The sequence below is a fragment of the Somniosus microcephalus genome, chromosome 7, assembly GCF_052327205.1.
Source record: "Somniosus microcephalus isolate GS21.2 chromosome 7, FLI_Smic_1.0, whole genome shotgun sequence".
NCBI lineage: Eukaryota > Metazoa > Chordata > Chondrichthyes > Squaliformes > Somniosidae > Somniosus > Somniosus microcephalus.
The window spans coordinates 96,544,207-96,560,805 of NC_140993.1; the positions used below are offsets into that span (position 1 = coordinate 96,544,207).

General features: G+C 46.5%; 1 protein-coding gene across 5 annotated transcripts in view; it reads left to right on the forward strand.

The window, feature by feature from the left end:
• LOC147114804 (sorting nexin-16-like) overlaps positions 1-16,599 on the forward strand; it is a 67,499-nt gene that overhangs the window by 11,816 nt on the left and 39,084 nt on the right. For all 5 annotated transcript variants that reach the window (XR_015078995.1, XM_085992763.1, XM_085992760.1 and 2 more), the window contains exon 3: positions 14,942-15,028. Coding sequence is in view for 4 of the 5 variants with exons in the window: in XM_085992763.1 (XP_085848889.1) it covers positions 14,942-15,028 (87 nt within the window). In the remaining variant the exon portion in view is untranslated. The remainder of the gene's footprint in view (positions 1-14,941; positions 15,029-16,599) is intronic.

Below are 16,599 nucleotides of genomic sequence, written 5' to 3' on the forward strand. Positions count from 1 at the left end.
CTGTGACCCCTGCTTCTGGACTCCCCTGCCATCAGGAACATCCTTCCTGCATCTAGTCTGTCTAGTCCTGTTAGAATTTTATAAGTTTCAATGAGATCCCCTCTCATTCTTCTAAACTCTAGCGAATACAAGCCCAATCGACCCAATCTCCCCTCATACGTAATTCCTGCCATCCCAAGTATGTCTGGTGACTCTTCGCTGCACTTTCTCCATGGCAAGAACATCCTTCCTCAGATAAGGCGACCAAAACTGCACACAATACTCCAGGTGTGGTCTCACCAAGGCCCTGTACAACTGCAGCAACACATCCTTGCTCCTGTACTCGAATCCTCTTGCTATGAAGGCCAACATACCATTTGCCTTCTTAACCGCCTGCTGCACCTGCATGCTTACCTTTGACCTTAAGTTGCATTTGGAGTATTGTGGGCAGGTTTGGGAACCCCATTTTTGGAAAGATATAAAAGCAATGGAAAAGGTGCAGTGTACATTCACTAGGTTGTTAACAAAGGATTAAGGGGGAAAAATTCAGTTGTTTGCGCCTCCCGTTAGCGCCTTAAGAGGGCGCCAATTGGGGCACAAAGCAACTAGAGGCCGGGCGCGGCGATGTTTGCGGCGGCGCTAAACACTCACACCACGGTCTCCTGCGCCGGCAGATTATGACGTCAGTCGAGTGCGCAACGCCCCGTTAGCGCCCTGGACCAGATATTGAATGGCGCCCCCTGCCTTACCGCCTGCCACTAGCAACGAAGGGTTGAGGGGAGCGTAAAGCTGTCAGAAAGGGACTAGGGGAGCGCTATCTAAAGGTGACCGTTTCCTGTCTTTTTTTGTCGGTGACATTTTTGCACCACGCATTCTGAAAGAGAGAGACTGACTTCTGGAGAGATTCAACGCTGTGTGAAGGAGTTTTGAGTACTGAGCAGCACTTTGCAGGTTTATTTTGATTTGCCCTTCCTTGCTTCGCCAGCGCTCTGAGGTAGTGCCTCACTCCTCGGCCTTTGCGCCTTAAGACAGGTGTGAAGCGCCTGATTTAGCGCTCCAATCACCTCCAGGGGCGATAAAAGCTAAGTTTGCTGTCGGAGGCGATAATTAGCGCCAGGCGCTAAACTTTGCGCACCGCCAATAATGGCACCCCAAATGGGGCGATACCGAATTTTTCCCCCTAAAGAGTTACATTTATGAAGAGAAACTTCAAAAGCTATTTTTTTTTTCATTAGAGTTCTAGAAGGGTAGTAGGGATAAACCAGGCCAGTGAGCCTAACATCAGTGGTAGGGAAATTATTGGGAAAAAATTCTGAGGGACAGAACTAGTCTCCACTTGGAGAGGCAAGGATTAATCAAGGATAGTCAGCATAGTTTTGTCGGGGAGATCATGTCTAACCAATGTGACTGAATTTTTCGAGAGGGTGACTAGGTGTGTGGATGAGGGTAGCGCAGTTAATGTAGTCTACATGGACTTCAGTAAGGCTTTTGACAAAGTCCCACATGGGAGACTGGTCAAGAAGGTAAGAGCCCATGGGATCCAGGGCAATTTGGCACATTGGATCCAAAATTGGCTTAGTGGCAGGAGGCAGAGGGTGATGGTTGAAGGTTGTTTTTGTGACTGGAAGCCTGTGTCCAGTGGTGTACCGCATGGATCGGTGCTGGGTCCTTTGCTGTTTGTAGTGTACATTAATGATTTAGATATGAATGTAGGAGGTATGATCAGTAAGTTCGCAGATGACACGAAAATTGGTGGAGTGGTAAATAGCGAGGAGGGAAGCCTCAGGCAACAGGACAATATAGACGGGTTGGTTAGATAGGCAGAACAGTGGCAAATGGAATTTAACCCTAAAAAGTGTGAGGTGATGCATTTTGGGAGGACTAACAAGGCAAGGGAATACACAATGAATGGCAGGACCCTAGGAAGGACAGAGGATCAGAGGGACCTTGGTGTGCATGTACATGGATCCCTGAAGGCAGTAGGACAGGTAGCTAAGGTGGTTAAAAAGGCATATGGGATACTTGCCTTCATTAGCCGAGGCATAGAATACAAGAGCAGGGAGGTTATGATGGAACTGTACAAAACACTAGTTAGGTCACAGCTGGAATACTGTGTGCAGTTCTGGTCGCCACACTATAGGACGGATGTGATTGCATTGGAGAGGGTGCAGAGGAGATTCACCAGGATGTTACCTGGGCTGGAGCGCTTCAGCTATGAAGAGACTGGACAGGCTGAGGTTGTTTTCCTTAGAGTAGAGAAGGCTGAGGGGGGGGACCTGATTGAGGTGTACAAAATTGAGGGGCGTAGATAGAAAGGAACTATTCCCCTTGGTAGAGGGGTCAATAACCAGGGGGCATAGTTTCAAGGTAAGGGGCAGGAGGTTTAGAGGGGATTTGAGGAAAAACTTTTTCACCCAGAGGGTGGTTGGAATCTGGAACTCACTGTCTGTCTGAAAGGGTGGTAGAGGCAGGAACCCTCAACATTCAAGAAGCATTTAGATGAGCACTTGAAACGCCATAGCATACAAGGCTATGGACCAAGTGCTGGAAAATGGGATTAGAATAGACGGGGCTTGATGGCCGGCGTGGACATGATGGGCCAAAGGGCCTCTTTCTGTGCTGTATAACTCTATGACTCTGAGGTTAAGCAGTGACCCAATCAAGGCCTTCAAGATTATGAAAGAGTTTGATAAAGCGATGGATTATTTCTACTGGTTAGTGAGACTAACGAGGGCACAAGGACAAAAGGGAGGGTTAGAAAAGAATCTGCCACAAACTCTTGGTTAAGCAGACTCCATAAATTAGTTTAAAAGAGAATTAGATATTTGCTAGAAAAAGGGGACTGTTGAAGGTTAAAGGGAATGAGACGAGAAGGTGGGTGCAGAAAAACGCCAGCGCAGGCTTGATATGCCCAGCAGCCTGTTTCTATGTAATATTCTATATCTCCTTTTATTTGTAGAGCTCCAATTAAAATTGATTTTTCACTCCACTCTAATAGGCGGACCAACTCTTATTTTTTTTTTTTTTTTAAAGTGTGGTTGAGGTCAAACATCTTTCGGAAAGTAAGGGAACTAGGTAGCAATGTCGCTGTGCAGATGTATCCTGTTATGTAAATCATTTTTGGTCTCCCTTACTGATTAAAGTATTTCATCTGAACATTAAAGCTTTAATGCCCCAGCAACCACATTGTGTAGGTTTGTAGTTCTAGATTTTTAGTCTTTGGTTTTAATTTCAGTAGAAGAAATGGTTTTAATTTCAGTAGAAGAAATCGTACATGTTTTCAGATACCAAAGTTGCATGTTAACTTGATATGGGTGTTGTGCTGCTAATTCCTACCTTTTTTGATTTGGAGTTAACAGAAGTGAAGAAGCCACTTTGGTACATTTGAATAATAGTAGAGGATAAAAATTAGGACTTCAAAACTGTGTAAAGCAATTTGAGATACTTTAACTTTAGCAAAGTTTTTCTTAAAAGTTAGTAATATGTACAGGCAGAATAATGTCTGTGGCTTCAAATTTAGTGTAAGATTTATTTTAATTGCACTTTATCAATGTGTAGATTTTATTCTCCAGAATTGTGTAAATTTATGGTTTTTAACAACAGCAACTTTATAAGAGTACCTTCAACTTGGGAAAAAGTCCCAAGACATTTCATAGATACATGAGGAAAGTTGATGACCCAAAAGATAAGGAGAGGTGACCAAGAGCTTGGACAAAAGTGGGTTTTAGGAAAGGTCTTGAAGGAGGAGAGTGAGGCGGGGGGTGGCAATTCCAGGGAATGGGATCCAGATGGCAACTAATAATGGGACAAAGAGAGGGTTGATGCACAGGATGTCAGTTAGAGGAGCAGAGTTCAAGGGGCAAAGCTATGAAGGGATTTAAACCTAAGAATTTTAAATTTAAAGCATTTGAGGACCGGCAGCTAATAGCAGTCAGTGAGGACAAGGTGCTGGACAAGACCAGCAATTCCAGAAAGGGAAAGAATGATTTGATTTGTAGTGAATATGAAGCATCTGAAAGCCACTATGTTCCAGATGTTCTGATTGTCTGTTTGAGCTCTATCGGTGTACTGTATACTTGTACCAACACATTCAGCAGGAGAAATTGAAGTGAGCATCAGAAATACTCTGCCTATGTTGCCTCATTGTATGTAAGTGATGCGCTATCAATTACTCATAAAAGACTGAGAGTTAAGAGAGTAACTAAAGGCTTTTATTAACAAAAGAATGAAGGTCTGCCTCGAGTGGTCGACCGGTCCAGAAATACAAAGGGCTCGGGAGCAGTCACCTTTATACTAGGACTTGTGGGAGGAGTCAGCCGAGGCATGTACACAGTGGAATACAAACAGTGGTTTACCACAGTAAGGCAGGGTAATTGTTTGATATGAATTTCAGCTTTTAGATGTCTAAATTATTATGTGATATATAATTTGTAACTTTTTCCAGAAGATAAGATGCAGATGCGGGATCTCGGTACATTTGTTGTTTGTGTAGGTTTGGTGTCCGTTTCAGCTGCTGGAGGTGAAGGGCAATGGTAAGCTGTTTGAAGGCAGAGAGAGAAGCTGGGTCATGGTGAAATTTCCACAGACCCCCAAACAGTAATGAAGCAGGGACTACGGCTATAGTATGACACAAGAGATGCAGGATTGATGATATTACCAACACCCCCAATGCCACCTGATTGAGCACAAGTACAGAGAGCATTTGGCAAACACCAATAGGGGATCAAGCTGTGACAGGCAGGCCCTTGCTCAGGGGAGATGGAAGAAGCACTTGTAGCAGACCTCCTAACCCCTGTGTACTTCACAAACTGGACATCGGTGAGAATATGGAGATTTTTTTCCAGTTTCCCCTAAGTCCTTTCCCCCCAATCAGATTGGGCTGGCTATTGAAGGGGAACAAGACTATTAGAAAGATGGTAATAGTTTTTAAAAATTGCTTATACTTAAGGGAACTAACTTTTAGGTTAATTTGATATATTTTTTTAAAATATGGGATCGGACTGGAAAGTGGAGTTCAGTTAGATCAGCCATGATCTTATTGAATGGCGGAGCAAGCTCGAAGGGCCGTATGGCCTACTCCTGCTCCTAATTCTTATGTTCTACAATTTACAGGCCATCTAATTGAAAGATATTTGAACCTGCTCATTCTATACATTTTAGTTTTTTAAGCAAACATCAAAGTTTAATAGCTTGAGTAAATATTTATTACCGCTTTTAATATTTTGTAAAAACAAAATGGAGTTGGGGTACAGATCTCCCATGATCTAATAGAATGGAAGGACAGGCTCGGGCTGAATGGCCTACACCTGTTCCTATGTATTGTATGATTTCAAAGTGCTTGCCCAATTGCTTTTTGAAAAATCAAACCTTTTATGACTGCAACAAGTTAAAGAAGATTGCTGCTGTGGGAGCTGAAGTATTTTGGTTAGTGGTTTTTATGCAGCTTGACCATGCTACACAATGAAATTGTTGCTTATGTTTAATTTTAAGCAAGAGCTGTCAAAGTTAGCTGCTGATCGAGACCAATAACTTTTTAAAAGACTAGTTTGAAAGTGGGTTCAGATAGTACTATTTCATTAGAAAACTCAGGGCAAGAAAGAGCCATTCATCCCATCAAGGAAAGTCTTTCCAGACACATGCATAATTATTCTATTGTGGACTTCCCTCCCCTCCTATACCACTTGTTAATCCCCTTACTTTAGAAAACTAATTGCCTTCTAAAACAAAACCGAAACAATATTGTCAAACATCTCTAACTCTTAATCCTGCTTCTCAACAGATAGCGATCTAGCTCTTTTTTAAAGGAACCAATTGCCCGACTCAGCAACCTTGTCTGGGGAAGAGGGGAAGGAGAGAGAGAGAGCACGAGAGGAGGAGGATTGGGAATTTTTTTCTTTATCTTTCTTGAACCTTGTGACGTTCATTGCCATTAAACATGAAAAAACAGTAATAGCAGTTATCTTTCACTTTTTCTGTCGCATCTAACGATTACATGCTGCTGTCTAGAGCCATTCCAAAATGGAACTTGTTAATGCCTGATCAAGATTTTATACTTAAAAGGACTGGCTTTAATTAAAATCAACTGTAGAATCGTAATGGTTCTGGAGTCAATAGTACAAGTTGTGGAATGCAGGTTAGTTCATTGTTCTGTTTCATTCAAGAATTCTGCACAGTGGGGGTAAACTGGAATGGTTTGGGACTCTGTTTGCATTTGACATACACAATACAGTTGACAGCTGTACTACTGAATTAATTTTAATTAAATTGGGATTTTTTTCTAGGAGAGTTGGATTATTATACTTACTGTGAATATTATAACTCATTTTTGAGGCCGGGTACTTGGCCACCTTGGCAAGGTACACTGCAGATGCGTATTGTGATTACTCCAAAACTGCCATGCAAGTTATTTCAGCTATTGATCAAAGTGGGTTCAAAGTTTGTCTTAATGGTCATGTTGGTATTCAATACTTGAATTTTGAGTTTCATAACTTATGGATAGGTGAAATCTCAAACATAGAAACATAGAAGATAGGAGCAGGAGTAGGCCATTTGGCCCCTTTAGCCTGCTCCGCCATTCAATGCGATCATGGCTGATCATCCAAGTTCAGTACCCGGTCCCTGCTTTCTCCCCATACCCCTTGATCCCTTTAGCCTTAAGAAATATATCCAACTCCTTCTTGAATATACTTAATAAATTGGCCTCTAATGTCTTCTGTGGTAGAGAATTCCACAGGTTCAACACTCTCTGGGTAAAGAAATTCCTCCTCATTTCTGTCCTAAAAGGCCTACCCCTTATCCTTAGACTGTGACCCCTGGTTCTGGATTCCCCGACCATCGGGAACATCCTTCCTGCATCTAGTCTGTCCAGTCCTGCCAGAATTTTATAAGTTTCAATGAGATCCCCTCTCATTCTTCTAAACTCCAGCGAGTACAAGCCCAATCGTCCCAATCTCTCCTCACGTCATTCCTGCCATCCCAGGTATCAGCCTGGTGAATCTTTGCTGAACTCCTTCCAAGGCAAGAATATCCTTCCTCAGATAAGGCGACCAAAACTGCACACAATACTCAAGATGTGGTCTCACCAAGGCCCTGTACAACTGCAGCAAGACATCCTTGTTCTTGTACTCAAACCCTCTCGCTATGAAGGCCAACATACCATTTGCCTTCTTAACCGCCTGCTGCACCTGCATGCTTACCTTCAGCGACTGGTGCACAAGGACACCCAGGTCTCATTGCACTTCCCCTTCTCCCAATCTATTGTCATTCAGATAATCTGCCTTCCTGTTTTTGACCCCAGAAGTGGATAACCTCGCATTTATCCACGTTATATTGCATCTGCCATGCTTCTGCCCAATCACCCAACCTGTCCAAATCATCCTGTAGTTTCTCGGCATCCTCCTCACAGCACACACGCCCATCCAGCTTTGTGTCGTCTGCAAATTTGGAGATATTACATCCAGTTCCCTTGTCTAGATCATTAATATATATTGTGAATAGCTGGGATCCAAGGACCGATCCCTGCGGCACCCCACTAGTCACTGCCTGCCACTCGGAAAAAGACTCGTTTATTCCAACTCTTTGCTTTCTGTCTGCCAACCAGTTCTCTATCCAAGTCAATACCTTGCCCCCAATCCCATGTGCCTTAACTTTACACGCTAATCTCTTATGTGGGACCTTATCGAAAGCCTTCTGAAAGTCCAAATACACCACATCCACTGGTTCTCCCTTATCTATTTTACTAGTTACATCCTCAAAAAATTCCAGTAGATTAGTCAAGCACGATTTACCTTTTGTAAATCCATGTTGACTTTGTCCGATCCTGTCACTGTTTTCCAAGTGCTCTGCTATTACATCTTTTATAATGGACCCTAGCATTTTCCCCACTACCGATGTCAGGCTTACCGGTCTGTAATTCCGTTTTCTCTCTACCACCTTTTTTGAATAGTGGGGTAACATTAGCTACCCTCCAATCCATGGGTACTGTTCCAGATTCCATCGAATGTTGGAAGATGATCAGCAATGCATCTACTATTTCTCGGGCCACTTCCTTAAGTACCCTAGGATGTAGATTATCAGGCCCTGGGGATTTATCGGCCTTCAATCCCATCAATTTCCCTAACACCATTTCCCTACAAATACTGATTTCTTTCAGTTCCTCCCTTTCATCAGACCCTATGTTCCCCGACATTTCCCGAAGGTTATTTGTGTCCTCCTTTGTGAAGACAGAACCAAAATATGTATTTAATTGGTCAGCCATTTCTTTGTTCCCCATTATAAATTCCCCTGATTCTGACTGCAAGGGACCTACGCTTGACTTCACCAATCTTCTTCTCTTCACATCTATAAAAGCTTTTACAGTCAGTTTTTATGTTCCCTGCAAGCTTACTCTCATATTCTATTTTCCCTTAATTAATCCCTTTGTCCTCCTTTGTTGAATCCTAAATTGCTCCCAATCCTTTGGATTACTGCTTTTTTTGGCCAATTTATATAGCCTCTCCTTGGATCTTAAGCTATCCCTAATTTTCCTCGTTAGCCATGGTTGAGTCACCTGTTTTGTTTTATTTTTATGCCAATCTGCGATGAACAAATTCTGTAGTTCATCCATGTGGTCTTTGAATGTTTGCCATTGCCTATCCACCGTCAACCCTTTGAGTGACATTCCCCAATCAATCCTACCCAATTCGCGCCTCAGACCATCGTAGTTTCCTTTATTTAAATTCAGGACCCTAGTCTCTGAGTCAACTACTTCATTCTCCATCTTAATGAAGAATTCGATCATATGATCGCTCCGACCCAAGGGGCCTCGTACAACAAGATTGCTAATTAATCCTTTCTCATTACATAATACCCAGTCTAAGATGGCCTGATCTCTGGTTGGTTCCTTGACATATTGGTCCAGGAAACCATCCCGTAAACACTCCAGGAATTCCTCCTCCATAGTATTGTTACTAATTTGGTTAGCCCAATCTAAATGTAGATTAAAGTCACCCATGATGACTGCTGTGCCCTTTTTGCATGCTTCTCTAATTTCCCTTTTAATGCCATCCCCAACCTCAGCATTACTGTTTGGAGGTCTATATACCACTCCCACTAACGTTTTCTGCCCCTTGGTATTTCTCAGTTCTACCCATACAGATTCCACATCATCAGAGCTAATATCCTTCCTTACAATTGTGTTAATCCCTTCTTTAACCAGTAATGCTACCCCACCTCCCTTTCCTTTTTGCCTATCTTTCCTGAATATTGAATACCCCTGGATGTTGAGTTCCCAGCCTTTGCCACCCTGGAGCCATGTTTCCGTAATCCCAATCAAATCATATTCGTTTACCTCTATTTGCGCAGCTAATTCATCCACCTTTTTACGAATGCTCCTCGCATTAAGACACAAAGGCCTAGAAATTCATTGACGCCACTTTTGGGGCGCTAAAGTGGGGCGTCCGCTAAAGTTTGCGGCCGCCGCCAAATCTAGGCCACTTCTCCGATATTCATTAGCTTCGCCCTACTAGTTCGGGCGAGCGCTAAAACTGCTGCTGGACGCCTCTCTTTGGGCGCTAAGCCGGAGGTGGTGATCGATAGCGCCGAGGCCGGGCGCAGCGCAGGTGCGGCCATCTCGTGACTGACAGCAGACACACTGGCGCCGGCCAGCTCTTAAGGGGGAAGGGTCGGCTGTGTCTGCTGCCACGCCCTGGATAGTGGAGCCCTCCAGCTAGGCCTGAACACTGCTGCTGGACCCAAATAGCGCCTGAAGACATGGAGAAGGCCCGTGAACGTGCGCAGCGCTTCTCAGAGCGTGATCTGAGTGTGCTGCTTGCTGCTGTGGAGAAGAGGTGCCATGTTTTGTACCCGGACAATGGCAAGAAGGCGACGGTCCGCGTCTACAGGAGAGCCTGGAGGCATGTCGCCAGCAAGCTGTCAGCCAACAGCGACGTCCCCAGGACCGGTGCCCAATGCCGCAAAAAGTTAAATGACCTCACACGCATTGTCAGGGTGAGTACCCTTTCCAATGACCTCCTCATCCTTGCATGTGCACCTCACATTATGGGCAAAGGGACCTGAAAGCTCTAATGGCCAGCCTTCATCCAGTAGCTATGGCACAGGCATGAGCATCAATTGCACATTCTGCACTGAACACACTGGCCAAGCTATTCCACCATGGGAGGCAGTGCACACCAGATCATGGCGACACACTGGCCAGGCTATTCCACCATGGGAGGCAGTGCACACCAGATCACGGCGACACACTGTACTTAGAGGCCGTCCTTTCTCTTGCAGGCCAAGCTGGCGAATAATCGCAAGAGCCGGACTGCGACCGGGGGAGGCCGACCCCATATCCAGCCACTCACCGACCTGCAACATCGCGTGGAGCGCCTCATGGGTGGCCGGGTGATTGGGCCCGTTGCATGTGGAGACGCCGACCCTGTCCTGGGCAGCAATGGTAAGGACATCACCTTTTGCACCTCTCTCGTCCCACTTGCGCATCAGATCTACATCCTTTGCCACTGTCCGACCAATGCGCTGAATGCCACCACTCATGCATCCCGCACTGACGCCCTCGCCTCACTCTAAAGCTACTCTTGTGCCTTCCTGCTTTCAGATGGTCAAGAGGAGGTCCCTCAACTTGCCAGTGACAGACCCTCCGAGGAGGAGCAGGAGGAGGAGCAAGAGGAAGGCGGCCCATCAGGGGAACCCTCCGCCACGGCCACTCAGGCCAATGTAGGGGACACGTCTTCCCTGGAGGGCAGCGTGGCGGAAGTGTCGAAGGGGAGGGGAGCTCCTGGGACCTGCGTGCTGCAGAAAGGCGGGAGGGGGGTGGAAGCTCGGCGGCCTTCTCCCCAGAGGGGGGATGCGTCGGAGGGGAGTCCAATTGCTGGGCCCAGCGGCCTCCAGCAACGGAGGAAGGGTCGGCCAGCTCGGCGACCTTCTCCCCAGAGGGAGAGTCCGGCCTCCAGTCAGGAGATGCTCTTCGCCGAGGAGATGGAACGCCTCGAAGACTTGTCCACGGACTCGGAGCGCCGGCACACGGAGCTCATGGCGGCAGTGGCACGGTTGCCTGAGTCCATCGATTCGCTCTCTCGGAGTGTGGCCGAGTTCGGGCCCTTAGAGGCCACCAGTCGGGCGGAATACCGGGCAGATCTGTCAGCGACTGGCCAGGTGATTAGTGGTGCCGTCCAGTCACTGGCTGCTCTGCTGCGGTCAGTGAACAGGTCAACACGGGCACTCACTGCTGCCACACTCGCGGTGTCAGCCAGGCATCGCCAGGGCACCCGGCGCGCTGCAGCAGCACATCGGCCTGTCCCTCGGCAGATTGGTGCGAATGTTGCAGTGCTGGCCCGGGCGAGTGCCAGTGTCTCAGGCGACCAGCGAGCGCCTGCCATCCGCCAGCTCGCCGCCATTCCTCCAGCCGCCACTGCCACTCCCCCAGTGGAGCTGCCAGGAGCTGCTGCAGCGACTGATGCTGGCCAGCTGCAACAATCAACAGCCGGCCGCTCGACAGCCAGACCTCGACTAGGCCGACCCCCAAGGGCATCTGCCGTCACGACGTGCCCCTCAGGAGCCTGCCCCCAGCCTTGCAGCAGCCAATGGCCTTACTTTGAGGCGGAGCAGCAGGGCGGGCAGGGGCCACCCAAAGATGGCCAAGGCATCGCCATAGCGGGCCAAATAGTCGAATGTGTGGCCATTTGTGTTTGTTTCTTGAGGCCGAGAATTGGATGTTTGTTTTTTGAAGGCCGATGTGATGTTTGTTTTGGACGAAGGCCGAGAATGACGGCCATTTTAGTTGCCCTATTTTGTTAATCCTCCCCAGGTTGTGGGAGCGAGTAATGTGTTTGAGTGTTTTTTGGGGGTTTCATCTGTTTTTGGTTTTCATGTGGGAAGGGCCCAGAGTTTGTACAATAAAGCATTTTATTTATTCACATTGTCCATGTTTGATCTTTGAAGTGTTTGTTGCCTTAACCGGCTGAGGGCTTGCGGAGCGGCTGCAATCATGTTCTGTCATTGGCACAAGCCATTCCCTGACAGGGGGCCTAGAAGTGACGTTCAATAAGCCGACGACGGGTGGCCCTTGGACCTTGTGCGTCCCTCCTGGGCTGGTACTCCTCATCGTCCTCATGCTCTTCCTCCTGAGGTGGTGGTCCAACGTGAGGTGGCAGTGCCTGAGTCCTGCGGATAGCCAGGTTGTGCAGCATGCAGCAAACGACGACGAATTGGGAGACTCGATCCTGCGAATACTGGAGGGCTCCCCCGGAGCGGTCGAGACAGCGGAACCGTTGCTTGAGCACGCCGATTGTTTGTTCTATGAGGTTCCTCGTCGCTTGATGGCTCTCGTTGTATGCCTCTTCAGCAGGGGTCGTGGGCGCGCGGAGCGGGGTCATGAGCCAGGTACACAAAGGATAGCCTTTATCCCCGATAAGCCATCCTCTTGGGGGAGGCTGTGCCTGGAACATGTCAGCCACAGTTGTCTGTCGCAGGATAAAGGCATCGTGGCTGCTGCCTGGAAAGCGGGCATTGACAGCTAGGATGCGCTGCCTGTGGTCACACACCAGCTGTACATTGAGGGAATGGTAGCCCTTCCGGTTGCGGTACTCCTCGGCATGCTCAAGAGGTGCCCGCAAAGCCACATGCATGCAGTCAATGGCGCCCTGCACCATGGGGAAGCCCGCTATTCTTGCAAACCCCACTGCACGCTGCTGCTGCTTGTCCAGGGTCATGGGGAAGGAGCTGAATTGATGTCTCCTTCTGAAAAGGGCTTCGGTCACCTGGCGGATGCAGCAATGCACGGCGAACTGGGAGATGTTAGCGATGTCCCCAGTAGCGGATTGGAAGGAGCCGGAGGCATAGAAGTTGAGAGCCACCGTCACCTTCACTGCCACCGACAGAGACATCCTGCGCATCAGCTGTGGCTGCAGATCTCTCTGAAGCAGCCGGCAGATGTCTGCAACCACCTCCCTTCGGAATCGCAGCCTCCTAACACACATCGCGGCAGACGTGGTCAGATAGGAGGTCTGCGGGCGGTATACCCTGAGTGGGTAAGGCCTCAGTTGGCGACGCCTGTTGCCCCCTCTGCGTCTAGCCAGGGCTGCCACTCTCTCACGGCGTCTGTAAGCCCTTCTGGCATAAGGCTGAAATTCTGCGTTGCCACCCAATGCAGCCCCCATTATATGCTGGCAAACACTGAGCTCTGAATGAAGGCAAAGATAATTGGTAAGCTCTGGCCTGAGCCAAAAATACCTGTCCAAGTGTTGGTCCAAAGCAGTAAACTCTCCTCCTTGGTCTCTGTCCAAAAAACCGTTGCACAAGAGTGAATGCTGCAAAATGGCTGGCCTTTATACTGCTGGGTAAGTGCCCTTTAATTAGCGCTCCCCCCGGCCCGGCTGGCCTGTGTACCGTTCCACTTCACAGTCGCTCGGGACGCCCGGCGCACAATGGGCCGGCGCGAGTGAAGTTCCGGTTTGGGGCGCACAAAGGGCGTTGCACTATTAAATGACGTCATGATCTGCGCTAAGACTTTGCGCCGGCGCTAAATGTCTCCTGAAGTTGGGGAGAGGCGCAGATCGCGCTGCGCCCGGGCGATAAGCGCCTAGCGCTCGAGATCTACTCCCCCTAAGGCGCTAACGGCTGGCGCGCCCAACTGAATTTCTAGGCCAAAGCCTTCAGGCTTGTTTTTTTAACGTTCTTAGACCTATTAGAATTATTATTTACTGTGGCCATGTTTGATTTAAACCGTTGATTTCTCTGCCACTTTCTATGGAAACTGTTGGTCTGATAAATATTCCAGTGAGGAATGTGTCCAGTATTCTATTAACAGCTGTCCTGTAATTCTACCTGTATATTCTATGTTTCTGTGCAAGCAGTGACCTATTAAAGTGTCACTTTTATATAAAAGTTTAGACTATGATCTTGGAAAATCATTCTGTCTGAATTTCTAAATGTAGAATTATTGAATTTAAAAAAAGCTGTGGTAACTGGATCTTACAATCGTGACTTCCAGTCTAAGATGAAGAGAGAAGTCATCCAGGGTTCCTGCTTTTGGTGAAAGTACAGGTGGGATTGCATTCGATTGTAATAGTCCCTTTATAATCAAAAAGTTCTCCATTGTTCCTGGCTTTGACTCGCATGTAGAATAGCTACTTGGATGAGTTACCAGACAGCCTCTAGCAAGAATTTTCATCTTCGGGACAGGAGGGGTCTTTTGGAACCAGCAGAAACATTTGTCATTTTCAGAATAAAAGTTAAAAGATCTTTCTGTTGTCTGAGGTTCAGCTAGCTGAGGCAGCAGTGAGGCATACAGACCAGGAAGTTTCACAGATTAGCTGAACTCGGTCAAGGCAGCGGTAGAGGTGCTGCACCGCCTTTTTAAAGACGAGGCGTTCCCACAGTTTACATTTGCATTCACAGAAATTTAGAGATTTGTGATGGTCTTTAATACAATCTAGGTTTTGTTGATTTGGCCATTTTCAACATGTGCATTTGAAATGAGTGAAGATAGAAGATATATTTTGAGATGAGCTTTTTCTTCAGTGCAAGTTTTTTCCCCTGCCCCTTCAAAGGCTGCAACTTGTACAGGGATTTGGCTCCACAGTTTGTGATAATCTTCCAGTATATCACCCAAATGACTAATTTCACCTTAGGCAGTGAGTAAACAAACTACTTGATGAAGGGGGAGATGTCCCCCAAACTCCAGATGAGCAGGAACTCTTGGTTGTTCAATTCCTTTTCTGCTGTGTTTCTCCAGTTTAGATCAATTTAACAAAGCACATACAAGAAATTGAAAACATTTTCTTCAGTGAAGGTGAAGTTCTATTTCCATCTTTATTTCAGCTATATGATTTGGAAACTACAAAATCAACATGTTTTCACCAAATATCTAAATATTTAACAGTTAAATTATTGAACACTATTTTGCATGTACAATTTTGTTGCATTTTTGCATGCATACTATTATCTGTCATCTTGTTAATCATAGGTTTACAAGATACTTGTGAAAAATCATCTGGAGGAGAACTGGGTGGTTTTCAGGAGATACACAGATTTTTCACGACTGAATGACAAGGTTTGTAACAAATGTATTTTTCTTTAAGTAGATAAACTAATGGAAAAACTATTTTAAAGTAACACTAATAATATTGCAAGTTCAGATTTAATGTAAACATGGAGAGGAAATACTTCAACTGAGGAAATAACTACATAAGTGCACACTCCCAAATTTACATTTCTCACCTTCAAATGACTTTTTTCATCCTAACTGAATTGATGGCATATGAGATCCCTAGTGCACATGTCAAAGAAAAATCCCAAAATAGAAACTTTAATTTGGAGATATGCTACTGAGGTTCTTTTTTTAAAGATTCTAATATTGATCGCTCATTTGGTAAATGCACTGTCTTGTATGCTACTGAGCCAGGGTAAACCTACATTTAATCCCTACTCTGCTGAGTTAGGGAAGTGGGGGAATTATGATTTGCATTGGCATGAGACACCACCTTCAGGAAGGAAAAAGAGAAATATGTTTCTAGTGTATGTTTGTATAATTAAAGGGTAATGCAGTGACATTGTCCTTCTACATGCGATCAAACAGAAAGGATTGCTGAATACCAGAGGAGAGGGGAAGCAAGAGTAGCTGCCCTTGACCTCAAGGCACCTTTCAACAGAATATAGCACCTAGGATCCCTAGCAAAAACTGAGGTCAATGGGGATCAAATGAAACACAATCCACTAGCCGGAGTCATACCTGACAAAAAGGAAGATGGGAGACTATGACATCCCAGGACATCACTGCATAAGTTCCTTAGGAAAAAACGACGATGGGCCCCGACAACATCCTGGATTTCGTGCTGAAGACTTGAGCTCCAGAACTAGCCGCGCCTCTAGCCAACCTGTTCAGTACAGCTACAACACTGGCATCTACCCGACAATGTGGAAAACTTATCCAGGTATGTCCTGTCCACAAAAAACAGGACAAATCCAATTCAGCCAATTACCGGCCCATCAGTCTACTCTCAATCATCAGCAAAGTGATGGAAGGTGTCATTGACCGTGCTATCAAGCGGCACTCACTCAACAATAACGCTCCACTGGCTGGAGTCATACCTAGCACAAAGGAAAATGGTTGTGGTTGTTGGAGGTCAATCATCTCTGCCCCAGGACATTGCTGCAGGAGTTCCTCAGGGCAGCGTCCTAGGCCCAACCATCTTCAGCTGCTTCAATAATGACCGTTCCTTCATCTACAGTCAGAAGTGGGGATGATTGTGCAGTTCCATTCGCAACTCCTCAGATATTGAAGCAGTCCATGCTTGCATGCACCAAGACCTGGACGACATTCAGGCTTGGGCTGATGAGTGGCAAGTAACATTCGCGCCACACAGGTGCCAGGCAATGACTATCTCCAACAAGACAGAGTCTAACCACCGCCCCTTGACATTCAATGGCATTACCATTGCTGAATCCCCCACCATCAACATCCTAGGGGTCACCATTGACCAGAAACTTAACTGGACCAGCCACATAAATACTGTGGCAACAAGAGCAGATCAGAGGTTGGGTATTCTGCAGCGAGTGTCTAACCTCCTGACTCCCCAAAGCCTTTCCACCATCTACAAGGCACAAGTCAGGAGTGTGATGGAA